The sequence below is a fragment of the Mus musculus genome, chromosome 18, assembly GCF_000001635.26.
Source record: "Mus musculus strain C57BL/6J chromosome 18, GRCm38.p6 C57BL/6J".
Taxonomy (NCBI): domain Eukaryota; kingdom Metazoa; phylum Chordata; class Mammalia; order Rodentia; family Muridae; genus Mus; species Mus musculus.
Genome location: NC_000084.6, coordinates 61,937,037 through 61,963,635, shown reverse-complemented (window position 1 = coordinate 61,963,635; position 26,599 = coordinate 61,937,037). Strand labels below are relative to the sequence as shown.

The 26,599-nt window shown below is 45.8% G+C and overlaps 1 protein-coding gene and 1 long non-coding RNA gene across 5 annotated transcripts in view; both read right to left on the bottom strand.

Annotated features, from left to right (window-relative positions):
- The window catches only part of Sh3tc2 (SH3 domain and tetratricopeptide repeats 2), a 62,792-nt gene extending 52,084 nt beyond the window's left edge, over nt 1-10,708 (bottom strand). The window contains exons 1-2 of one of the 4 annotated variants that reach the window (XM_006525883.3): nt 10,469-10,708; nt 2,594-2,692 (exon numbers count right to left, since the gene is read on the bottom strand). In XM_006525883.3, coding sequence (XP_006525946.1) covers nt 2,594-2,692; nt 10,469-10,589 — 220 coding nt within the window. In that variant the 5' untranslated portion in view covers nt 10,590-10,708. Of the gene's footprint in view, nt 1-2,593; nt 2,693-9,656; nt 10,346-10,468 lie in introns of those variants that run through there. The other 3 variants (XM_006525881.4, NM_172628.2, XM_006525882.4) reach the window with 3 other exon arrangements.
- A 12,850-nt stretch (nt 10,709-23,558) lies between these two features.
- Gm35720 lies at nt 23,559-26,275 on the bottom strand. Its single transcript, XR_001782418.1, has 3 exons — nt 26,216-26,275; nt 23,836-23,970; nt 23,559-23,668 (listed from the first exon to the last, which is right to left on the bottom strand). It is a non-coding gene; the product is annotated as a predicted gene, 35720 (long non-coding RNA).
- Nucleotides 26,276-26,599: the final 324 nt, after the last annotated feature.

Genomic DNA, 26,599 nt, shown 5'->3' with positions numbered 1-26,599 from the left:
CAGCAGTAAAACTGTAAGACAGGTCCCTACTACCATATTGCAGAAGCTATACTCCTGCCTATCCTCTGGTTTCTGCTGTAAGGTTTGTCTCAGTTACAGCATTTTCTAGTGAGAATTCTCTCTTTGCCAGTTTCACTGAAGTCTCAGAAAAGAGGACCTTATGAGATATTCAGGACATGGATATTTTCCATAATATTGATTTCCAAATCTTTTAAAATATGTTGCTTCTAAAATATTCACTCAGTGGTCACTTGATCTTTGACAAGGGAGCTAAAACCATCCAGTGGAAAAAAGACAGCATTTTCAACAAATGGTGCTGGCACAACTGGCGGTTATCATGTAGAAGAATGCGAATTGATCCATTTCTATCTCCTTGTACTAAGGTCAAATCTAAGTGGATTAAGGAACTCCACATAAAACCAGAGACACTGAAACTTATAGAGGAGAAAGTAGGGAAAAGCCTTGAAGATATGGGTACAGGGGGAAAATTCCTGAATAGAACAGCAATGGCTTGTGCTGTAAGATCAAGAATTGATAAATGGGACCTCATAAAATTGCAAAGCTTCTGCAAAGCAAAAGACACCGTCAATAAGACAAAAAGGCCACCAACAGATTGGGAAAGGATCTTTACCTATCCCAAATCGGATAGGGGACTAATATCCAATATATATAAAGAACTCAAGAAAGTGGACTCCAGAAAATCAAATAACCCCATTAAAAAATGGGGCTCAGAACTGAACAAAGAATTCTCACCTGAGGAATACCGAATGGCAAAGAAGCACCTGAAAAAATGTTCAACATCCTTAATCATCAGGGAAATGCAAATCAAAACAACACTGAGATTCCACTTCACTCCAGTCAGAATGGCTAAGATCAAAAACTCAGGTGACAGCAGATGCTGGCGTGGATGTGGAGAAAGGGGATCCATTGTTGGTGGGATTGCAGGCTTGTACAACCACTCTGGAAATCAGTCTGGCGGTTCCTCAGAAAATTGGACATAGTACTACCGGAGGATCCCGCAATACCCCTCCTGGGCATATATCCAGAGGATGTCCCAACCGGTAAGAAGAACACATGCTCCACTATGTTCATAGCAGCCTCATTTATAATAGCCAGAAGCTAGAAAGAACCCAGATGCCCCTCAACAGAGGAATGGATACAGAAAATGTGGTACATTTACACAATGGAATACTACTCAGCTATTAAAAAAAATGAATTTATGAAATTCCTAGGCAAATGGATGGACCTGGAGGGTATCATCCTGAGTGAAGTAACCCAATCACAAAGGAACTCGCACAATATGTACTCACTGATAAGTGGATATTAGCCCAGAAACTTAGGATACCCAAGATATAAGATACAACTTGCCAAACGCATGAAATTCAAGAAGAACGAAGACCAAAGTGTGGACACTCTATCCTTTCTTAGAAATGGGAACAAAACACCCATAGAAGGAGTTACAGAGACAAAATTTGGAGCTGTGACGAAAGGATGGACCATCTAGTGATTGCCATATGCAGGGATCCATCCCATAATCAGCTTCCAAATGCTGACACCATTGCATACACAGCAAGATTTTGCTGAAAGGACCCAGATATAGCTCTCTCTTGTGAGACTATGCCGGGGCCTAGCAAACACAGAAGTGGATGATCACAGTCAGCTATTGGATGGGTCACACGGCCCCTTATGGAGGAGCTAGAGAAATTACCCAAGGAGCTAAAGGGAACTGCAACCCTATAGGTGGAACAACAATATGAACTAACCAGTACCCAGGAGCTCTTGTCTTTAGCTGCATATGTATCAAAAGATGGCCTAGTCGGTCATCACTGCAAAGAGAGGCCCATTGGACTTGCAAACTTTATATGCCCCAGTACAGGGGAACACCAGGGCCAAAAAGGGGCAGTGGGTGGGTAGGGGATTGGGGGGGGGTGGGTATGGGGGACCTTTGGGATAGCATTGAAAATGTAAACGAGGAAAATACCTAATAAAAAAAATTCACTCAGATTGCCTTCTATCCAGCCAATCTCATTCTATATACTCAGGTCTTGATCTCATTCTATCCAGGCAAGTCTTCATTTTATTATTCATTTATTTAAGAAATATCTACTCAGAACCTAGAATATATAAGAGACCATGATAAGCATTATCTAGAATATAAACAGGTCCTCCGCATATTCATTTCTCAATCTGTGTCTTTGTTATACATTTTCTGGACACCAACTGCATACAAACTCTTTAAGGTACCATGTTGAATGTGCACTTCATTTTAAATTTAACCCTGCCCCCTATCACCTGAAAAATCTAATCAGTGATATGTTTCTCTAATCCAGAAATTATATATGGAGTTCCTGACCTGCGCCAGATTCTAAAGAGCTTTGAGTAAGAGCCTGGGAAGGTTTGTGAATGTGCTAATATGACACACACACATACACATGCACACACATACACACACATACAAATATGCACTCGGAGGTAACAAGAGACAAGGGCAAGAGGGAACAATCTGAAGATGGACAGGTGAGGAAGCCCCCGAGCTACTTACTCTGCATAGAAGGTTTTTTTTTAATTGCACTTATCTTTGAGATTTAGATACCTTGGGTCATATTCTGTGGCAGGAAACATTTTCTCTTGTTTTCAAGTGAGGACGTGTCCTCAGCCAATCCAGGTGGATCCTTGGAAGAACCTTCTTTACCTGAAGAAAATAAACCAAAAGCTCGTCCCTTAACAGTATACACAAGTCGGAAGTACAGATTGCAAGTTCCTACCAAGGGTTCGTGGTTTTCCCAGGACTAAGGGCCTTAAAGAATTACTATCACCATCGCCTTATAGCTACTGTGTAGCCAGCTGTTATCAAAGAACAGCAGCGTATGCTATCTCAACCCTGCAGCAGCCTGGGTGTACCCGCTTCATTAAATATTCCCACCCAGAGGTCAAACTAAGTTCCAGGGCTTAGCGCACTGAAGATGTTCCAGGCACGTGGGGTCCATACAGATCATACGGCTCTAACTGCAGCAAGGTCTGAGAGGACTGGACTGGAGTGAGCAAGAATGATATTGTTAAAGAGATGGCTGAAGAACGGTTGTAATGTCCCATCTGCCCACAAAATCGGGACCTGTCTAAGAGTCTCTGTCCTCCCAGCTTTTAAAACCATTACTGTTTCTGTAGCTATAGAAGTAAAGGGCTGTAGCTATTAAAGAGTGCTTGCCTAACACTAACAGGCTCTGGGCTCCATCACAAGCACCACTGCCACCACCACCAAAATAACAGAAGACTCTGGGCTGATGCGAAGGCTCAGCAGGTAAAAGCCATGGAGCCTGACTCCACCAAACCTCCTGATTTCACTCCCCAGGAAAGATGTGATGCCTGTAAGTTGTCCTCTGGCCTCTACACACACACACACACACACACACACACACACACACACACAGAGGAACATTCACACACGCACTCATACACACTCACACAGAAACACCTACACACACTAGGTATAAATATATATTAAAATGGAGCTTCAGATTGGGACACGGGATGGGGACTGGGGTGAGGTGAGAGGAGTGGTATTCTGACTGCTTAAGGTAGAAAGGAGAGCAGAGAGCGCAACCAGAAAGCATGGAGAAGAAGACAGAAAGAGTGGAGACATTTACCCATTGCTTTAGACACAACAGTGTGCCCAGCCACCACCCCTGTGCCATGCACAGTCCAGGGTAGTTCTTTCCTGCTGCGCTGCCCCAATGAATTATGCTCTCAGCATGGAGACCACCAAATAATACATAGTCAGTGACAGGTCTTCACACAGTATGGACCAGAGAACCCAAAATGTTGGATAACCCTGTAAGTCTGGCCTCTTTTATGGTATTGTCCAAATAAAAAAGATCTTGAGTCTTTAGTACATTAATTTTGGTCTCTGATCTTTGTCCTCCCTCTCAGGACAAAATTTCTCAAGAACTAAACCACTGGACCAGAACTGTTAAGCAGGACTGACTTCTAGGGGAAAAGGTTAGTGTTCTCGTCTCTACCGGTATTTCTGAGTCATTTATTTACTCTCCACAACTGTCTATAACATTTAGGTCAGAGGTGTACAGGCCCATCCAGTCTTGCCCTCTGGACCTGTGGTTTAATGGCAAGGTCCATGCAAGACTCAAACCGTCACAACCACCCTAGCTAATGCCAAACTGCAGATCCTCATCCCACTGCCAAAAGGCTTGGCTTCTCTCCACTGTGGGCCTCTATGTGGCATCTTAACACCCAGGGGTCTCTCCCTATCTTCGTGGTGGGAGCAGTTAGCAAGGTTGACATACAGTAAGTACAAAATGGGTGTCAGCTTGAGTCCACAGAAGGAAGTGCAGCTCTTCGTTCAGGAAACACTGTTAGCTGCTCGGGGCTGAAACCTAGGCAGCCTAGTGGGAAATCTGGCAGTGGTGGGTTAGAGCCAAGCAGGAATCAGAAGTAACCAAAGCAGGCAGGTGGTGGAAATCATAAGACATGAGAAAGAGCACAAATCAGACTGATGAAATGACACTGGACAGGGCATTTGCCTCATCCACTTCTGGAGTCTTGTATGTGTCTGGTTATAAGAGAAGGAAGTGCCCAAATCAGAGCTTCTGAACCCTGGTTGCTTATTTAAGTCATACATACATACATACATACATACATACATACATACATACATACATACGCATACATACATATACATACATACATATGCATACATACATATGCATACATACATACATATGCATACAAACATGTATACATATATATGTATGCTTGCAACTTCTGTTTCAAATGATCCAACAGTGTCCTTTTCACTCTGAGTTTATGATACACACTCGCGTGCACATGTGTGCAAGCGCGCACGCAACCACACACTACAAATACAATAAATCATTTTTTAAAACTTTGAAGAAGACCTATTATTAAAATTAGTCGTTTTTTTAATTCCTATGTGATATTATCAGCTTAAGGCAAGGTTAAGAGCCGTGTAAGCAGATTGGGGTCCCTCTGGATGTCATGAGTGTCTAATCAATTGTCCACTGAGGCTCTGATTTTCTGGCATTTCTAAATGGTGTTTCCATCACTGTCCGGAGGAGCACATTTGGAGAGTGGCAGTTGCTTTTCCTACCCTATGACCATGTTTGACCATGTAGTAAACTCCCCCAAACATCTTTTTCCTCTCCTACAGAGAGAATGTTTAATTTTAATCGCTTAATATCATTTAGTAGTCAGAATGTTTCTCTACCCCCAGATGCTCGCTTGCATTTGCCTAGAAACCTGGAGGAGGTATAGCTTAGGGTTCTCACTCTCACAGGCTCACAGAGGTGAGTAGCTGCTGTCCCACAGCCCGGCCTACCCAGTCACTCATTGTATCCTTGCACAGAAAAATGGTCTCTCTGACAGTTGCAGCCTGTTGAGTGAGCCTACTTTGAGGAGGGAAAGTCCAAAGTAGTGACTCTGATGTGGGACACAGGTCACATAGCCTGTAAGGAGATGTGAGGCTTTGGAGAAGATAACCACAGTTTTTCAAACTGTGATTCGTTCATGGACATAGGCATTAAAATTACTTGGACACTTTTTTAATTATGCTTTTTGCATGTATAGGTGTTTTGCCTGCATGCGTGTCTGTGCACCACTTGCATGCCTGCTGCCTGCAAAGGCCAGAAGATCTCCTACAAAAGCCAGAGCATTTGATCACAGATAGTTGTGAGTCACCTACTTGAGGGTACTGGGACTGAAACCCAGGTCCTCTGGAAGAATAGCTGGTGCGCTTAGCCGATAAACCATCTCTCCAGCTTGTAGGGACTTTTTATAAACAAAATGTCTGGATCTGGGAATATAGCTCAGCACTACAGCACTTACCAAGCATGCGTGGGGCTGGGAGTTCAATACCCAGCCCTGAGAGTAGGGAAGATGGGACATTTTTGAAAGATGTCTCTAAAAACAAATTTACAGAAAATACAGATGAATGCCTGTGTAATTTAAGTTGCCAGTGGTTTCCTAAGCAACATGGGCAAAGACCTATCCTCCTCCCTGAAAAACAATACATAAACTGAGAGATGGCTCAGTGGTTAAGAACACTGACTGCTCTTCCAGAGGTCCTGAGTTCAAATCCCAGCAACCACATGGTGGCTCACAACCATCTGTAGTGAGATCTGATGCCCTCTTCTGTTATGTCTGAAGGCAGCTACAGTGTACTTACATATAATAAATAAATAAATCTTTAAAGAAAAAAAAAACTTGAACCTGGAGTATACAAGAAAACCCATGAGAAAGCTGTAACTTGGAGCTGGAGGCCTCTCATTTGCATACACCTGCTGCTCTTGCAGAAGACCTGGATTTTATTCCCAGCACCCACACAAGCATCTGTAACTCGAGTTTCAGGGGTTCAAGTGTTGTCTTCTGACCTCCTCCGGCACCATGCAGACATGTGGTAGACATACATACATGCCAGCAAAATGCATAAGATACAATGAATAAATCTAACTGGAAAGTCATTTTAATCTGTAGGAAATGAGCACACAGGGTAGCCATGCATGCTTGGAGGTAGAAGCCATCTTGCACAAGCTGAGCAGGCGGGTGGCCAGGCTTGGTATTTACGTACATACTGTAGGGACAGGAGAGATGAGCTCTTTGTGGCAGGGTGAATTATGAGATGTGTGTAAGCAGAGTGAAGCTTTGGAACACTCTTGGCAGTGGAGCGGTATAATAAAAGTGTCTACTCTGCTAAGAGTAGCATAGGAAGGACCCAGAAAAAGAAGCAGAAGATTCGGAGAGGGCAGAGGGGTGGCGGGAAAGCTGTTAGAGGATGGGGGCGGGGAGGGTGGGGAGCGGTGGGGGAGCGGACTGTAGTGTTCCTGGTACAACAGGAGAGAATGGAGTAAATGATACAGTGTTTTGAAGTAAGAAAAAAGAAGGAAGGCATCCTGACCTGCCAAATCCTGGAGATAAACACAAGGAAGAAACAATCACCACAGAAAACGAACCTTGGGAAACGTAGGCCGGGAAATGAGTGCTGATTTTACCAAGGTCACACAGCCAGTTATCGGAAGAGTCAGAGCTCAACCAAATCACTGGGGCCAAACTTTGTTATTTCTACTACAGCAGCTGACCTAGGAACTCTAAGGTCAAAGGTCTCAGATGAGAAAAGCCTCTCGTTTGCAGAAACCTGCTGGAGATAGAGCCCTTCCCTCTTCTCTTCCTATGGCTGCTTCTCTGATCCTTCTGCTGCCCCCAGCCATGAAGATCAACCCTGAAGGTGCCCCCTGCATGCTCTTCATTACTTTATTACATTTTTCTCCCTTTGACTCAGCAAACACACCCATACATACCATCAGCAGTTTTTGTGAGGTAAGCCCACATCTCCTTGTTGGGGCAAAAAAAAGATTGTAACTATAGTTACATCCATCCATGTGGCTATAGCCCAGAGTATAATATAGAGGAGTGGGCAAGCAAGTTGTAGCATTGTGTTTACATTATTTTTTTTTGTAATGGCTCAGTGTGCATGAATAGTAAAGGGCAAAAAAACAAAAAAAAAAAACAAAAACAAAAACAAAAACAGATTGTGGACAAGGCTCATTATTCCAATGCTCTGTAGCGTCATAGAGTTCAGAAGGTCACTCCATTCCTTTAAATCCATGATGCCCTGTCTCTTACTGTGGGTATTCCCCTCCTCCTGTAATTACATCGATGTGTCAGTCATACTAGAAAGCCTGAAGAGAGAGTGGCAATGTCTACATACATCTCCCCTGCATCTTCTATATAAGAATTGCTGCCAAATCTCCTCAAAGAGGCGTTGGAGATAAGGAACAGTGACATGGCTTCCTTTGTGCTGTGAGGGCGGGGGGGGGGGGGGGGCTTGTTGGTGACTAACAATGGCAAGAAACCCACAGCAGGGGAGTCACAGATACTGGCCAGGACCTGCTCCTCCCCCCCACCTTCCACATGCTACTGGAAGATTTCTCCAGAAAGTGAGAAACATCACCAGGAGAAGCTACCAGTAGGGTCTACATGGGTGAACACAGCTTGCTGGGGCAGCCCAAGCCAGTTTCCATTACTAAGTCACCCCATGGCAAACCTGGCCAGCCATCCAGGATCCCACATTATCTCTAACCTTCTTCCTTGCCTCCCCACATGCACAAGGACACATGTTTGCTACTCACTTTTAACTCCCTCCTAAATAGACACAGTAGCGGAAGCAGCCAAAGAAACTAGGACACAGACCTCTCTCCACTAGAGAGTAACACGTTAGAGGTGAGGGGTGGCCAATATTCGATAACAGCAGAACAGCTTGCTGGCCATCACAGAACGGTCATGTGCATGAGACACACGGTCCAATCTATACTTCCCCAAGGTTCCTGTGATCGGCACCACCACTTAACGCCAGTACACTGCCAGATGACTGCTAATCAAAGGTCTGAGAGACTTGCCTAAGGTCATGCAACTGTTTGAGCCGTTCATTCAGGAGAAGCTTAAGCCGTTCAGAGAAGCATCTCAGACTTTGTGACATTTCCCTAGGATCTACTGGGAGGCTGGGATGAAAATATTTACACCATCTGGCCTCAGATATCATCCCTAGCGACTTCCCTCAGGAAAAGCCTGGTGGGTGGAGAACACCTCAGGAAGAATGGCACGGAAATTCTGACAGAATAAATGGTAAGCCAGCTTCTGATGAAACAGTGAACCCAGGGGCCCAGCAGCATCAGCGTGAAAAAGGCAAAGAGAATAAAATTGCTGGGTGACAGCGTCGTGGAACTTCAGGGACACCTTTCCATGTCAGCTTCCTAGCTCTGCACTGCAGAATTCTTCCCAAAGGGGACTCCCAACAGCAGCAGAGCTCCACCCAGAGAAGCTGGAGTTAAGCATCAGGGACAGAGCCCTGGAGTGCCCCCACTGGCAGCTTACTGCCTCAGGTGACACTCAGGTGACCAGTGGAACCCTGAGAATGCAGTGTGCTAAGGTCATCGAACTATCATTAAGGAGGCTTGGCAAGCTACTTTGCTTGATTGACTGTGTGCTGGCCTGTTTTCTAAGTCAAAAAGTGTAAACTTAAGGCCACCATAACCTTGTGAGGAGAGCATAATGTGGTATAAAATCCATGGGTGGGGAAGCCGAAACAGGAGCATTAAATAAGTTACTCAGAGTGGATCAAAGAGCCAAGCTCAAACTCAGATCTTTAGGCCTGAAAGCTGGAAGGGGTTGACCACAATGATATGTGCCTACCTGGAGGTAAACTCAGCACTAGACCTAGACTCCAGGTCCCTGACTTCTAGACCTGTGATCCCAAAGTAGCCCTCACTATGTCTGGTCCCGTGTGGGTAACAAAGACAATGGGATTTGGGGAAAAGTTTGAGAAGTCTAAAAATTTGGAGAGATGAAATGTGACATTTGGAGTTGGTCTGCTTAGTTTTGGGTGGGTCCTTGGTGTTTCTTGTCTAAGAAGTCCTTGCTGTTAGTGTCAAAGTGCGTAGGCCGGGACTTCTTGCTTCAGGTTCACTTAGAAATGAGAGAGAGAGAGAGAGAGAGAGAGAGAGAGAGAGAGAGAGAGAGAGAGAGAGAGAGAGAGAGAGTCCTTTTGATGAGTCCAGGTCACAAGATCGTAGAGGAAAGCAGTCAGTCAAAGGAAAAGTCCTTGGCTAGGGGAACCTCCGAGTGGTACTCACCCTAACCATAGGAGTGCTACAGGAAGCCACGTGACGCTAACAAGGTTGCAGAAAGATGCCTATCTCCCAAGCAAACTCTCCGCCAGCCCAGCCCTTCTCCCCTACAGCCACTACTCCTCCAGATGAACATCCTACAGTGTAGGAAAAGTTGCAGGAGCTTTCAACAATACGTCCAATTGTCCTGGTTCACTGTGACCCACGGTCTGTATTTTAAAGTTGACCACGTCCCAGGAATGCCCTCAGTCTCCGGCAAACCAGGAAGGCTGGTCACCGTGTGCCCAGATCGCTGGACATCTTCTTAGGACAATTTTCCATGACCTCAACTCTACCGGCCAAAAGCCACCACAACAGGTAGGAAGGAGGAACCCGCCCCGTGTTTCCTCCGCGGCAGAAGCCCCGATGAAAATAGCGCCGAGTGACCCCGGCCAAATTGATGACAGTCATGGGCTACAGAGGAACTCGCTACAGAGCCTTCTTCCTGTCCCAGGGAATCTTGGGAAGGAAGGAAGGAAGGGCTTAGTCACACACTAGGAGTGGCTGCCAAGGGCCGCCCTCACTCCCTGTCCACAAAGCACAGCCCCAGCATACAGCTCGCTTCTTGGGGAAAGTAGATGCTCCGAAGACTTCATCGACCTTTGTATTGCGCCCAGAATGGGAAACTCCAAAGTAGAGAAGGAAGAGAGGCAGCCAGAAAGTACAGCCTTCTCCCAATCCTTGGAAGGACAGTTTTTCCAAAGCACCAACTCCCTGAGCCTTCCCTGGACCGAGCACTCTTGCCTGAGTCCTAGACCAGATCCCCTCAGGAAACTCACCTGGACCCCAGGGTAGACTCCGCTCCCCAGGGATACAGAAGCAGCCACCCATGTGTGCACCATCCTCCCTGGGCCAAGGCCCCTGGGAGCGCCAGTCAGAGGAACCTTGGGAGCCTCCCATCGGTGGTGTCCCTCCTCCCCGCCTCCTCCCTGGCACACGAGGAGGGGGGACCGAGGCTGTTCAATGCACAATGCAGCCTTTGATATCCGGCCTGCAGTGGGGAGGCCAGGGAGGGTGGGAGGGGCCACTCAGCCTGCAGGCCAGATAGTCCTCGCACTGTCAGGCCTTGGCCTGGGGAGCGGCTCCTCCCTGCCTTGCTACAGATTGCTTCATGCCTATCAGGCTGTGGCACATTCCTCTCATTCTAGGATCCAGACACAGGCCGGTTCTTGTGAGTGTGGACTGAGCAGAGGAGGGCAGAGAGCATCCCACGAGTCAAGGGTGTTGTTCTTGCTCTCTCCCTAGATGGACTTGGCCCGCAAACACCCCTGCCAGCTCTTAAAAAACCTCTCTGCAAACGCTTCCTGGCATATTTGGGAAAACCAGACCTGTAACTGAGTATCTGCAGGATCAGGAAGCCAGTACTGGCTGGCGAACTGTGTGGACTACATGAGCCCCCAGTTGTGGACAACCCTCCCCCTTTCCCCCAAAGTTCTGATGGGAGAGAATCCAGGAAATCACCTAGCGTTACCAAAGACTTGATGGCTGAAGGACCAGACTATGCAAAACATTCAAGGTGTCAGGCATTCACAAGAACTGGTCATGCTAGACCAACCTCTTTTCTGTTTCAGACGGGCAGTTAAGCAGGGGAGTGCATACCACACAAGGAGGTTGAGCCTCAGGAAAAAAAAAATCTCTCAGGAGATGGTTTACAGGAGGGAGAGTGAACAGGATGCATACCCTCAAGACAGCTCAGGGGCCATGACTGCTCTAACAAGCCATTCACCCATTCACGGGATCACTGAGCACTGATTTCCCTCCCTACCCAGAGCAAAGGTCTGCAGGAACGCCCAAAGACAAGAAGGTACTTGCTCAGAGAGACAGGGTCCTGGCTGGCTTGTGCCTCAGGCTCTCTAGAGACAGAACTTTCAGGTCTCACAGAGCTTTTAGAAAGGGCAGTGTCCTGGTCAGGTTTACATTCCGGGAGGAGCCTTGGGTGACAGTGTGAAGGACAAGAGTGTCCTGGAATAGTCAAGAGAGTCCTCAGCGTATACCGGATCAACCTAGGGGCACACAGTACACAGAATCTCCAGCAGGCCCCCACTCCAGCTTCAAAGACTGTATGCTAATTGGTTATGTGTCCATCAGAGACAGTTTTCCATGAACCAAACACTCATTATATATTACTTAAGTACCATAGGTGTCCCATAATGTAAGCATTGCTGTTTTCTTTTTGGTAAGGGAAAAAAAGAAGTGAAGCATTTAATTTGCCCAAGTGACTACAAACACACACACACACACACACACACACACACATCGCATTTCCGAATGTCAGACTTAGTCCCTGGACCCATCCAAGTTGCTTCAATGGTTTGAAAGTATTGCCTTTCTGACATGTGAGTTTTTCCCACAGTGATAGATCACAGAGAACCCTCTGGACCAACCTCCATTGGTGGAAGGTGTAGTGGAAGAGGAGGGCTGGAGATAACAAGGACTCACAGGGTGTGGTCCCTTGATCCCAGCCCACCACGACCTCCCCTGTGGTGGGTGTTTTGTCTATGCACAACTGTTTCAAGTATGTTTCCCATGACGTGTGCCATGCCCTCCCCTAACCGAAACCTACTCAAAAAAAAAAAAAAAAGAGTAAGTGTTCTTTAGAAAGCAGCCATTCAAAGACTCTGAGAGGAACCCAGGAACCTGACAATGAAGAGAGGCCAAGCTTGTTCTTTCTGTGGGACTTATCCACGTGCCACTTTCATACAAGGACCACACAACCAAAAATATGAAGGACCAGAGACCCAGAGCAACTGTCTTAGAGGATACCCTGGGGCAGCTGGTTAAAACAGACATTTTGGCAGGTCTGAAATGAACTGACCGCCCATTCTTGAGGAAGTCCTTACGTCCCTTGAGACGCAAAGACCTCACTCAGTTCTGTTGATGAATTGTTCTGACGAATCTGTCAGGACAAAGACAAGCAGGAGGAGTGAAGGTCCTATGTGGCAGGCTCCTGGGTTGCATGTTACAGGAAGCACAGTGGCCAGAGCACTGGGAAGAAGGAAACTGGATGAGCAAAGAGATCACAGCAGCAAACGGCTCTGGTCTCCGTGCTGGGGCTCTCGAGGACAAACAGCCAGTGTTCTGTGCAGTCAATGAAGTTTTTACTTAAGAGACTTTTTTTTTTCTTTTGTTCTCCCCATTTAAAAACAAACAAAAAACTCAGAATCAAACCCAGGGCCTCCTGCCCGGCAGGCAGGTACTCTTATTGCGCTCTACACTCCTAGCCTGTATCCTGTCTTTATCTTAGCATGGATTTCTTGAGATCTAGCCCCACCCTGAGGGCCTCTGTAGCTACCTTTACGCCAGCGTGTTGGCCAAATACCTGTGATAGTTTCCTGCTGAACATTACAATTCCCAGCCCCCTTGCAAACTACGGATGTCATTTCCACCCCCATGAGAGACCACATTCCATCTTCACTGTAGGCATTTTGGCCAGCCACACGCGTGAGTGGTAAGACCCAACTTCACCATGAATAAACATGGCCCTCCGAAGACCAGGCAGCTGCTTTCTTAAATAATCTAAGAACCTGGGCACCAGGAGCTTTGCAAGCTGGCACAGAACTAACCATTCCAAAGGATGTAGCCCCAGTCCGGGTGCAAGAGCAGGCAAAGCCACAGAAAATTCACTGAGTGTTTCCTTCCTCCTAAACAAGTGTGAGAATTAGTGTGCTGTCTACTGAAATGTTGGGCCTTGGGAAGCAAGCTTTGGAAGAGCTGGCTTTCTATGTGGGAAGTTCAAGGGCCTTTTGACATGTGTGTCTAAGCAAAGACAAAAGCAGGAACAGGTGCTCGGAGAGGCTTACCAACCACTGACTTTAGCAGAGGGAACGGGGCCAGTAAAATGTTTAAGTATAATTGAATTCCCAGGAAGGAAGTGTCTTTACAGCAGGTGTACTGGCGAGTTTCATGTCGACTTGACACAAGCTAGAGTCATCAGAGAGGAGGGGAACTCAATTGAAAATTATGCTCCCCTAAGATCCAGCTGTAAGTTTAACTAGAAAGTAATGGGAAAGGACCCAGGTCATTATGAGTAGGGCAATCCCTGGACTGGTGGCCCTGGGTTCTTTAGAAAAGCAGGCTGAGCAAGCTATGATGTACAAGTAGCAGTCTCACCACCACCACCACCACCATCACCACCACCACCACCCCTCCGCCATTACCCTCCTCCACCCTCTTTCCCCCCTCCACCCCCTCCCTGTGGCCTCTGCATCAGCTCCTGTGTCCAGGTTCCTGCCCTGCATGAGTTCCTGCCCTGGCTTCCTTTGATGATGAACTGTGATGTGGAAGTGTAAGATAAACAAACCCTTTCCTCCCCAAGCTGTTTTGGTCATGGTGTTCCATCACAGCTGGACTCACACTAACCAAGACAGCGGGTGACCCACTGTGTCCCTGCTGCTACTAGAGAAGAGATTTAGGGAGAACCTGCCGCTGACTGTCTCCACAAAGAGATGAGGACAAAATCTAAGCTGGGGGCGTGGGGAGCATAAGCTAAAAAAAAGGGGGGGAAACCCAAATGCACCACCAAGGCCATCACCAAGTACGTATTCCCTTAGTAGTCTTTGGTGGCAGCTGGGGTAAGTGAAGCTCCCTGAGTGACAAGTGACAACTGACCCAGCTGGGGAGCATCAGGGAGAGATGCCTCTGTCCAGCCTTGGGAAGCCCCTGCTGTGCCTTGAGCTAGGGGAAACACAGGACAGGCTGCTCAAGTCAGCAGGTATTCTAGTTCATCCTGCAGTCCAAAGATCCAGATCTGCTGGTGGAGTTTCCCAACTTTGTGAATGTCACAAGCCAATTCAGAGAAGTCTTCCAGAGCTCAGTGTGCCCAGAACGGAGACTGAGCAGATATCAGAGCAGATGCTGCAGACCAGACCTAGCCAGAGAGCCACTAGGTTTACTGCACATTGGAAATGTATCTTCTCTTAGAAATGTTATAATCGTGTCAGGGTAATGCTAAGTGGGTGGAGAGCACAGCTCCAGCAGGATAGCTGGCACCTGCTGGCGAGTATGCAGAAGGCCCTCGATTCCAGCTACAGCGTGAGCACCAAGAAAGAAAAACAAGAAGGCAGAAAGACAGGGAGACAGGAGACAGAAGGCAGGAAGGCAGGCCTCACCTGAGGGGAAGAACTGAAAAGACTCTCTACAGGTTAAACTATGCTCTCCCGAAATAGAAAACAAACACAAAACAAAACAACAACAAAAACAAAAAAACAAAACAGAAGTTCTAAGTGCCAGCCTTTAGAATGCGGCTTCACTGGAAATTAGGCCATAAATATCAGTCTCTAAAGTAGGGTAAAAGTCCCTCGGGAGCACAGTAGACCTCTAATCCATATGGCTGTCAGAAAGGAAGAAACACGGACAGAGAAAGAGACAGACAGTGAGACAGAGAGAGACAGAAAGACAAAGGGAAGAAAAGGAAAGAACCAACAGGGGAGAGGAGCAAAGTGTGGTGATATATATGTGGGCAAACATCATAACGGAATGCATTACTTTGTATGTGAACTTTTAAATTAATTAAATAAATTAATTAAAGTAAATAAATTAATAAAGTAATAAAGTAAATTAATTAATTGAAGTAAATAAACTTTTTCCTAGTCATAGGAGCTTTCACTATAGAAAAGCTGAAAACAAGAAACAAACAAACAAACAAACAAACAAAAGCATCAGCGATGTCATCCCTTCAGGAGATCCTCTGGGTAGCATCCACATCGTGTATAGAAATTGTGTCTATTCTCTGTCCAGCCTGACACTGCACTGTAATCCATGTTCCATCTTTTTAAAAAAAATTAAATTTGATTTTATTTAATATTTATTTATTTACTTATTTATTTCAAGACAGAGTTTTTCTATGTAGTTTTGGCTGTCCAGAATAGCATTAAACTCACAGAGATCCTCCTGCCTCTGTCTCTGCCTCTGGGGTGCTGGGATGTTGATTTTATAGATATGTGTGTTTCTCCTTGAAGATGAGAAGTTATCAGAGTCCCTGGACGTGAGTTAAGGATGGCTGTGAGCCACCTTGTGGGCTCTGGCTCTGAACCAGGTCCTCCACAAGAGAAACAAGTGCTTTTGACCACTGAGCCATCTCTCTGGCTGCATCCATCATTTTTAATGGACTGTATAAGAGTCCACGCTGTGGTTGTGACGATCTGAACACAGCTCCTTTCCTAATATTGGGCATCTAACTGGGTTCTTTGTGTTCTGAAGGAATTGATTTAACTTTATTTTTATTGTAATAGATAAAAAAGTATAAAAAAAGAGAGAATAAGATAGATAAGAGCACACCCAGGGGCTGACGGCAGCAGGAAATGGGGTGACCCACCTGCACCTCAAGCAGGGCAGGAACCTGGAAGCAGGAACTGAAGCATAGACCATGGAGGAAGGCTGCTGACTGGCTTGTTCCCCATGGCTTGCTCTGCCTGCTTTGTTACAAAACCCAGGCAGGGGCAACTGACCAGGAATGGCACCGCCCACATTGGGCAACCCCTGCCTCCATATCAATCATGTCTCAATAAAAAGTCCCACAGATGTTCCTGCAGTCCAATCTAATGGAAGCATTTCCTCAGTGAAGTTTCGTTCTTTCAACCTTAGCTTGCGTGAAGATGACAAAAAACTGCCCCACACAGGCAGCTGAGTTCTCTTAACCAATGAGCAGTCATCTCTGAGAGTACCATCTGCTGACATTACAATGTGATCTCTGACCTCCAGAGCTAGGAGACTCTAGCACATTTCAGACTGTCGCTAACTTTGCTTAAGCCCTCGTGTCTTAAAATGGGGGTTTCCAAGTCATTAGCAGGTGGGCAAGCTGAGGTTGAACTGAGAGAGTGTGTGTGTGTGTGTGTGTGTGTGTGTGTGTGTGTGTGGTGTTGCTGGTGACTCCAGCCAGCCCTACCACTCCCTACCACTCCCAGACAAAGGAATTTCTCTTCAGTACAGATCAACTTCTAAAGGAATTTGGATCTCCGGCATCAGATCCAGCAGAGTGGGTGGGGAAGAGCAGTCTGCTGGCTTGTAAGTTCACCTGAGTGTCCTTCCCTGAGGTAGGCTCACAGCCGAACAGACATGAGGCTGGGGAAGAGGCCGATGGCAACATGGTAGGAACCGGTAGGCATGGTTATTTAGTAGCTTGGAAGAAGTAGGTGTCCAGAGTGGGTCAAAGGAGTCTGAAGACATCCCTATGTGACACAGAGTTCCCATGTGATCAAAAAGTGACATAAAGGAAGAGGTGAGGGAATGTTTACATGTAAACACGGTCAGTCACCGGTTCCTATTGAAGGGAGGCCTGGGCATATCCTAGGCCACCACACTCCTCACCTGACCTAACCCAAAAGATGCTGGCCATCACAGAGGGTGATGATATGCCCCAGTGCAAAAACCAAGAGGCAGGGTAACAGGGAGGGAAGAGGCTACACTATCAAAGGGTTTTCTGTCACAGGCATTCTCTGATAACTGGTGGTTTCTGGGCTCCCCAGTGATAGGAGAGATGCCCAGAACCCCAACTGATAGGGAGTTACTGCTCCCTGGGGCAGCCAGTATTTTATGGTCAGGATCATCTACTGTGGTGGAGACAATGTAAGAAGCTACACTATTCTCCATGCCTCTCCTCCTATATAAAGAGGTTCACCCTCTAATGTCCATTCCAAAGATGGCAATATTAGATGGAGTCCTGTAGGGAGTCCTGTGATCACTGGAGCTGGGCCATCTGGGGGTTTGAGTACCTCATCCGGTCCCTTCGCTCTGCTTCCTGGCTCTTGCTGCTGCTTGCTCTGTGAGGCACTTCTCACCATTACCAGATCCCCATTCCCACCAGTGACCAAGGAAATGAGAGCACCCAATTTTGGACTTGAACCTTCAGACTATGAACAAACTAAGCTCCTCTTCACTGCATAAGCAGCCTGTCTGGGGCATCTCATAACAGTAACTCCATAATGTAGAGCATGCTGACTAGCATACTCTAGCCAGCAAGCTGTGCAGAGCCTGACCATTGCTGGGCCCTGGGGACAGCTGAAGATGTTCTTCTCCTTCTGAAGACATCATTCTATATGTGTGTATACATATACATATACAATCATATTATGCCTGCATGCTGCCATGTTTTAACGGACTAGACCTCTGAAACTGTAAGTCAACTCCAATTAAATGTTTACCTTTATAAGAGTTGCCTTGGTCTGAGCAGTTGTGGTGCATGCCTTTAATCCCAGCACTTGGGAGGCAGAGGCAGGAGGATTTCTGAGTTCGAGGCCAGCCTGGTCTACAGAGTGAGTTCCAGGACAGCCAGGGCTACACAGAGAAACCCTGTCTCGGGGGGGGGGGGGGGAGAGTTGCCTTGGTTATGTTATCCCTTCACAGAAATGAAATCCTAATTAAGACAATAGATACATACATACATACATACATACATACATACATACATACATACATACATACATACATATTCTGTCCGTTCTGCTCCTTTAGACTCTGAAGTTTAGAGAATGCTGTCTAATATGGGAACCAACTCCACTGGGACATTCACCTTCTAATAGACTTATTCATTTAACACACACACAGCCACTCTGAGAAGGCACTATTACTAACCCTATCTTACAAATGAAGAATTTGAGGCCCTGGGAGGCAGAGTGCATTGCCAAAGATCGCAGGCCACTCGCTGGAGGACCCAGACCCTTGAACAGGGAACCATAGAGTTTCCCTTGTTTCTTTCTACTGCATTGAACATTTACCAAACCCCTGCTGTGTGGGTGGGAGAAAGCCTAAGGTTGACCTGGGGTATTCATTTGACAAACAGTTACTAAGCAACGGCTACAGAGCAAGTACAACCCCTCCTAGAGAGAAAAAAAAGGGGGGAGTGGTCAAGACCACCAGTAAAATGGGCCCTTTTCATGGAGGGGTGGGGCAGCGAGGATGCGGCACAGAGCTGGAAAACTAGAGGCAGCCTAGTGTCTCATCCACTGGTCCAGCTGCTTCAATTCAGAGTCAGTATACACTTCAGCCAGAGAGCCAGAACGCATCCAGCCTGTCAGCCCCCAAGCCTAGGTGGAAGCTCTCCTTCCACAAAGCCAGTCTTTTCTTCTAAGCCCCTCCCAGTGAAAATATTCCTTCCTCATCTCGGCTCAGCTCCAGAACAGTGGTATCCCCGGGACACAAAAAGCCCTTTTACCCACCACCCCCAGACCCTCAACAGTGGAGAGCCTGAGGCACATACCTATGTGTCCAGCAGGTGGCAGCAGTGAGCAGCAGTGTTTCCCTCCCATTCACCCACCCACCCTGAGGAGCCCACATCATGGATGGCCTGGCTCTCACTAGCATCCCAGACCCCAGATGACCAGTAGGATTCATATGCTGCTGGCAGGAACCAGGCCAGGCTAGAGCCTGGAGCTCCCAAAGCTAGTCATGGGTGGGTCTGGGTGACCCACTGCCCCTGCCCTGCATTCTTGTGGTCCGTAACCTGTTCTAGCCCTGCAGCAATAGTGTATAGCAGAAACAGATGTAAACACACACTTAGAACCCTCCGTTTGTCCGATGTTCCTTCCAGTCCATCTCATCTGCATCAAAAACCTTACGTCAAGTAAAATAGCACCTGTTACGTGATTAAATGCGCTTTTCTAGAGCCTCCTCTGAGACTCGCTTTGAGCAGGTCTCACCAGCACTGAGGTGCCAACCCCGCTGCTCACCTGGGATGATCCATATGCCCTCCAGCTTTTGCTGGGCCCTTACAAGACCCTGTCTTTAATTATTGCCATCCTTACAGGCGTAGAACTACATTTTATTCATTCATTCATTCATTCACTCATTCATTCATTTATTGTATATGAGTACACTGTCGCTGTCTTCAGACACACCAGAAGAGGGCGTCAGATCCCCTTGCAGATGGTTGACAGCCACCACGCAGTTGCCAGGAATTGAACTCAGGACCTCTGGAAGAGCAGTCAGTGCTCTTAACCGCTGAGCCATCTCTCCAGTCCAGAACTACATATTTTAACCTTCATTTTTATTCAGTTCCATGTTGCCTTCCTGTTTTGTGATTCTTTATTTCCCTTAACTATGTGTTCTATAGGATTCCTAAGCTTATCTGATTTTGAGTCACCCTGCTCATCCATACCAAGTGTCTGCATTCATTACTTTGTATCCACAAAGTATCTGCAAAATGAAAAGGCCCTAGTGAGCTTTTGTGCACCTAGCACGGACCCAGGCTCCATCAGCCTTGTTTGCTTTCCTCAGATCTATGAACATATACAGGCTCTCCTTGATGCAGCCTGGTAGGTGAGAACAAACTTACAGTGGATGAGGTCACAAGGTAAACTTACAGGTTACTCAACATAGAAGCCAATTAAGGCTGTAGGAGGGAACAACCTGTCCTAGAACACAGCAAGCTAGGGACCTGAGTGAAAGCCCATTTATGCCACCACCACCCCCAACAAACTGTGTGGCCTTGAGAAAATACAGAACCCGTCTGAGCTCCGGTTTCTACTTCAGTAAGATGGAATATGATGGGACCTGCCTCAGAGGACCATTGTGCAGATTAAATGAAGTGTTGAGAACAAAACTGTGCCTATAATGAATATTGTCCATTATGACTTATCATTATTTTGCCAGGAGTTGTAGTCCAGCAGTCTTTCTACTTTCTTCATAGCAGTTCAAGAATTGACACCTGGGCTCAGTGGTTAAGAGCACTGACTACTCTTCCAGAGGTCCTGAGTTCAATTCTCAGCAACCACGTGGTGGCTCTCAACCATCTGTAATGGGATCTGGTGCCCTCTTCTGGTGAGTGTCTAAAGACAGCTACAGTGTATACTCGTATGCATAAAATAATAAATAAATCTTTAAAAAAAAAAGAATTGACACCTAGCACACAGTAGACGCTAAATGAATACATTTTAACTAAATGAGCGCTGTTCACCCATAGAATGGTTACATACATTGTTAGACACTGGTGCTTAATGGCTACTAGACATATATCTGAATCACTCCATGTCAAAGAACTTTTCCTTCATGGCAGGGCTTAGTGGAGGAAATGAAACCTAAGACGATGCAATATTCATTGCACAGGTTGAAACTTTAGAACTTAAATGAATATCGGACATCAGCAGGTCAGCCTCACACCAGCTCACAGCTTAGTCAGTTTCCTAAGCAGGGATAACTGTGGCCAGCTCATCAGTGGAGGGCTGAGCTAAGAAACTGCTGAGTTGGTCATTGTGGGAATGACACCGCCTCCCTCTGGTTTGCTGCTTCACCATTGTACCGAGTTGGCCTTTTATCTTGTGTTGTGCTGTTTATAGATCTCAAACCATACCTTAGGAAACAGATCAGTAAATAAAAAACTGGAAAAGGGGCCGGGAGGTGGTGGTGCACGCCTTTAATCCCAGCACTTGGGAGGCAGAGGCAGGCTGATTTCTGAGTTCAAGGCCAGCCTGGTCTACAGAGTGAGTTCCAGGACAGCCAGGGCTACACAGAGAAACCCTGCAAAAAAAAAAAAAAAAAAAAAAAAAAAAAAAAAAAAAAAAAAAAAAAAAAAAACTGGAAAAGGAACCTCAGCACAGAAAATGTTCTTAATAAAACAAGGATAGAAGTTCTGGGGAAATCCAGACAGCAAGGCAAGCCACAAGGAGAGTCGGGGAATGCCCACAGAGCTAATGCTTGAGTCACCTTCTTCTCAGGTTGCAGAGGCCACTTAGCTAAGCACATCACCAAGAAAGACCAGGAAAGGTTTGATGTTTTAAAATATAAACATAAAAAATAAAATAAAATATAAACATATATTTAATATATAAGCATACACACACATAGGTGTGTATATATGCTTGTTTTGGTACTGTATAAAGTGACAATTTTAAAAGAACTTTGTGGTACAAACTATCTGAGAAGATCCTTTATATTAAAATTATACCCAATCAAATTGATATCAGACTACACTGTCGACCCCACAAAATCTGACAGCTAATATATTAAGTCTACATGAGCAATAGAAACATACATAATGTTTCAAATAAATAAATAAATAAATAAATAAATAAATAAGTCTACTTCTTAAATTAGAGTTTCTAGAAAAGGGTTTCAAGTGTTTTGATGTCAGCCCTCTACAGACCCATTCAGCACCACAGAGACTCCATCGTCGGCTTCAGAGAATCCATGACAGCAATGTTTGTATGAAGATAGCGTTTTGCAATTTTTTGCAATTTTAGCTTTGTATTCATAGTCCAATGGTGGTTGTTGTTGCGTGTAAAATTGGTCCTTTTCACAGCCCAGGTAACAGGAAACAAAGCTTGTCTAAATCTTTTCTTTAGGCCTGAATAGAGAATGAGAGAGTCATAGCGGAAAACAAAGCCTTCTGTAACAGGTCCCCCGCTTCTATTATAGAGCTGACAGAGGTCAACATACACATATGGTTAACATATACATATAGTTAAGGAAGGAAACTTATTATACATTTATTCTCTTTGTTTTTGTTTTGTTTTGCCTTTTGACCTATGTGGCACTAGGGATTAAGCCCGTGTTCTCCTACACACTAATTAAGTAGACCACCACTGGCCTGCACCTAGAGCTTAAATCAAAGCCCACTAGGTGGTTCCAGGAAACACCTAGGGACAGGTGACAAAGCGTTGAGGCACTAAGACACAAGGGGAAGCTTGGGTGCTACTGAGAACTGATTCTGCCACACCTTCATTGTGAGTCATTAGGGGGAAAGATATCATAGCTGAAGGATGGGGAGCAGGGCTTGAAGGGGTATCCTGGTGTGGAAGAAATTCGTGATGATGCACAGGCTATCACACCCAGGCTACAGAGTCTCTAGTTTAGCTCATGCTCACTTCCTATTGCAGAGAGATGCAGACAGAAAGAACCCTCACGATTTCAGAAAGCATCCAGTCCAGAAAACAAAATTTTTAAAGCCCTTTCCAGACTGAAAATCTAATTGTTGCTGTTTTTGTTGTTTTTAGCTCAGGGCCATTTTGGTTGCTGTTTGTTTTCTGTTCTGTTTTGTTAAAGGCAGGGTTTCTCAGTGAAGCTCTGGCTGTCTTGGAACTCACTCTGGAGACCAGGCTGGCCTCGAACTCACAGAGATCAGTCTGCCTCTGCCTCCTCAATGCTGGGATTCATGGTGTGTGCCACCGTGCCCAGCTCAGAGCAAGTTTTAAAAGAAGTAGCTTGGAGCTCAGAGGACTGGCTCAATAGTCATTGATTGGGCTGTGTGAGCCAGACGCTGGTTTGTACTTAAACCTCACTTCATCACACGCAGCATGCCTGCCACTCTCTCCTCACAGGTGGAGAAGGCTCAAAAAGTCAAGGCAGACTCACACAGTGACACCACCTTGAAGCAGGATGCAACAAAGGCTGCCCTGTGTAAGCAGTTGAGGATGGAGCCGTAGTGGCGAGGATCTAAAAGCCTCTACACAAAGCCCTCTGTGGCCCAGATGAGCCAGTCAGGCAGCAAACTGAATCACTCAAGGCCAAGGTAGGGTGAAATGTGAAAGATGTAGGTTAATATATTTAGCTTTAAAGAAAGAAAGGGAAAATCCTAGGAGTCAGAAACAAAGGCAAATGTCAAAGCCTCTACACAACTGGGAAAGGATGCGTTGGGAGCCCGGTGGTCCTCTGAGCAGGAACTGAATCTTCTACTTCCCCTCAGATGGTGACAGTCCCCCTGGGCTTGTGTGAAGCCAGGAAGCTAGAAATGGCTCTTGCCAAAATGCCTGAAGGCTGGAAGGGTTACTGCTTAATCAAAAAAAGGTTAGATAGTTAGAAAACCTTCTTCCACCTTCTAAAGATATGCTGAAGACGCACAGCATCTCTGAGGCCCTGTGTGGCAACTGCCAACCTACAGGCCACTCCCTGAGACAGTGTAGGAACAGAATCTGCCTGTGTGGTATGGGAATCCTACCTGGAAGTGTGAGTCCGGAGAAAGAGTTTTGAGCCCTGACTCTTGACAGAACATCAACTCCCCGCAAAGGCTCTTATGACTTTCACAACGAAGTGTTCCCAAGATTCCCGTTTAACTGAAGAATATTTCAGAGTAGTGCACAGTTACTTGGATTCAAATCACACAAGAAATTAACCACCAAGGGCTATAAATAAGAGTGGGGCGGAGGGGACACATAAGAGCAGAGAGAGTCATCCAACTGGTTAGTCTACAGTGGAAGAATAGGAAACAAGAGCAATTCACCAAGGTGTGGCCAGATCTGAGACTCCACCTGTGTGGCACTCTCCTCAGGTCTGGATAGCATCAGTAGTGAATCCTCCAAGGAAGGCTCGAGGAGAGAATGAATAGGCCTTGTCTCAGCTCCCAGCATTCCAAGACCTAGGAAAGGAATGAAAGACAGAAAGACAGTCCAAGCAAAGCCAGCAATAGGGCCAATTGATTTCTGTAACTTTATCTCCACCCGGCTCTCTCCCCCCTTATGTCTTTTTAACACCCAGCGCCATTTTAGCAAGCCAGCTCAGCTTCACTCTGTTCTGACTACATGTCACTCTTCCCCCTTCCCTATGTTCATTCCACCAGTTGAGAATAAGGCCACTACCACGGTTTAAAGTCAAACTTGAAGCAAATTTTAATTAAATACTGGCTAGGTTAATGGTCTGTCTGACCAAGTCCGTCTCTGGGTTTCCAGAAAATACCCAGGAGTCAATAAATACCTTGTAGAGGTTAAAAAAAGACAACCCCGCAAGGCCAACTCATCAGCAGAATAATGTCAAATGTGTTCAAGTAAAAGGCAGTCGTCATAAACACATGCCTGAGCTCATTGAAAAGAACAAGAACAAACAGTTACATGAAATGAGGAAGCTGATGCAGGGTATGAAAACGGAGCTCAATAGACCCAAAGTAACGAAAGAAAAGAAAAACCTGAATATGACGCTGTCGATGAAAACATCAATGTTAAATAGCTGACCAAATGGGCTAGTTAGAAGAGATAAAGGTCCCTGCAAACCAGATAAGGGAGCTACCCAGCAAGAAGCTGTTAGGGTTCTGAATATATATATGTACATATATATATGCACCAAATATATATGTAGCTAATTCCATATAGAAAACACCACTAGATATAAAGCCAGAGCTCCAATACAGAAATAGTGACTTCAATACCCTACTCTCACATGGAGACAAGTCATCCCAAAAGAGGAGAGCAAAACACTGGATTTAAATGGTGTCACATCAAACAGACTAAACAAAGCTTTCTATGCAAGCATCCCAAAATATTCATCATTCTCAGTGGATCTAGAATAAGGGTGGGTATCATTCGGGCACGTTATTATACCATCCTAGCTCCAGGTTCACTACCCACACATGTATATACACACTACATACACAGGCATCACATTCACACACACACATGCACAAGAATTCGTTGTCCTGCCAAAATCACCCTACAGATCCACTGTAATTTCCATAAGAATTCCGGCACTATTCTTTACAGAAATAGAAAAAAAATTTTTACAAAGGATAGTGAAGCAGAGTGTGCCGTTCACGGGGGAGTCAAACGGCTGAACTCTGAGAACAATTAAGCTATGCTGCCACCTAGTGGTTTGCCCGTGATGGGTCTCAAAGGCCTCCTTCCTCCCTTCTTCCCCTACTGAGACCCACAACAGGTGATTATTACAAACTTAATGACTCCAGCTGCAGCTACTGCACCAGATGTGTTTTTCTGGCTTGAGAAAACTAGCACAAGTCCTGATACCTGGTATGAAGCTTTGTCTCTTAGGCGTCCCTAAGAACCACCAATAGCTATTTGCCAATAGATGGCAAATCCAGAAATACAGTTCAACTCCTACATCATAACTTGGTTCCCAGGGACCTTGGTTGTCTGTCTCTTCCATAAGATATCATAATAGTGTTTTGTAGAGGTGACATTTTGCTGATTAGACTAAGTGAACCCTTACGTAGCGATGAATGGACTTGATGCTAAATCATATGCGTACCAGAGAGTGGGGATAAATCCAACCAAAATTTAAAGGCCACCTCAGTGAGATGTTGATGAACCAAGGGCTGAGGAAGACTAAAAGTTATTCCTTCTAATGTGAAGATAAGTTGCTGAACATGGTCTCTCCCACCAAAGAATAAGCAGGGTACCTAGTAGGCAATCGGGATTTGGAGACGGCACATTTTGCCTTTGCCCTTAGGTGTGTTCTCCTGGTCCATCCACCAAGTGACTCAGAAAGCTGCTGGGTCTGAGTGGTGCACGAAACAGGAGAAGGCGCATCAAGCTTTTTCAAGTGCCTGATGCCTTATTGCTACCTATAGCCACCCTACAGCATAATAGTACACAATAACTTCTTATTCGCATCTAACAGTAGCTCAGGACCCATTGATATAAACCTTTCCCCAGGTCCCTCAACCCCATCTGTTCTCCTCAGCCCTTGACAACCACTGCCATTCTATGTTCAACTTGTATGAGATGGGAACGTCTAGATTGTGTGTATGTGTGACATTGGGTGGTACTTGTCCTTCTGTGCCTGGTCAACTTCACTTTGATAATGACTCCCAGTTCCAAGCATATTGTCACAAATTATAGGACTTCACTCTTTTTTGTAGTCAAATACATATATACCATATTGTCCTTAGCTGTTTATTCCGAGATGGACACTTGTGCTCTGGCTATGGTAACAGTGTTGCAGTTCGTTTAAGAATGCAGCTGTCTCCTGGCAACCTTTGTCACTATCCTTGGGACGTGGCAGTTCTATTTTTAACGTTTAGAAGAACCTCTAAATTGTTTTCCACCATGGCAATGTATAGCTTTAAAAATATGTCTACGGGGGGGGGGGGGGGGCTGGAGAGATGGCTCAGCGGTTAAGAGCACTGACTGCTCTTCCAGACGTCCTGAGATCAATTCCCAGCAACCACATGGTGGCTCACAACCATCTGTAATGGGATCCCATGCTCTCTTCTTGTATGTCTGAAGACAGCTACAATGTACTCATATACATAAAATAAA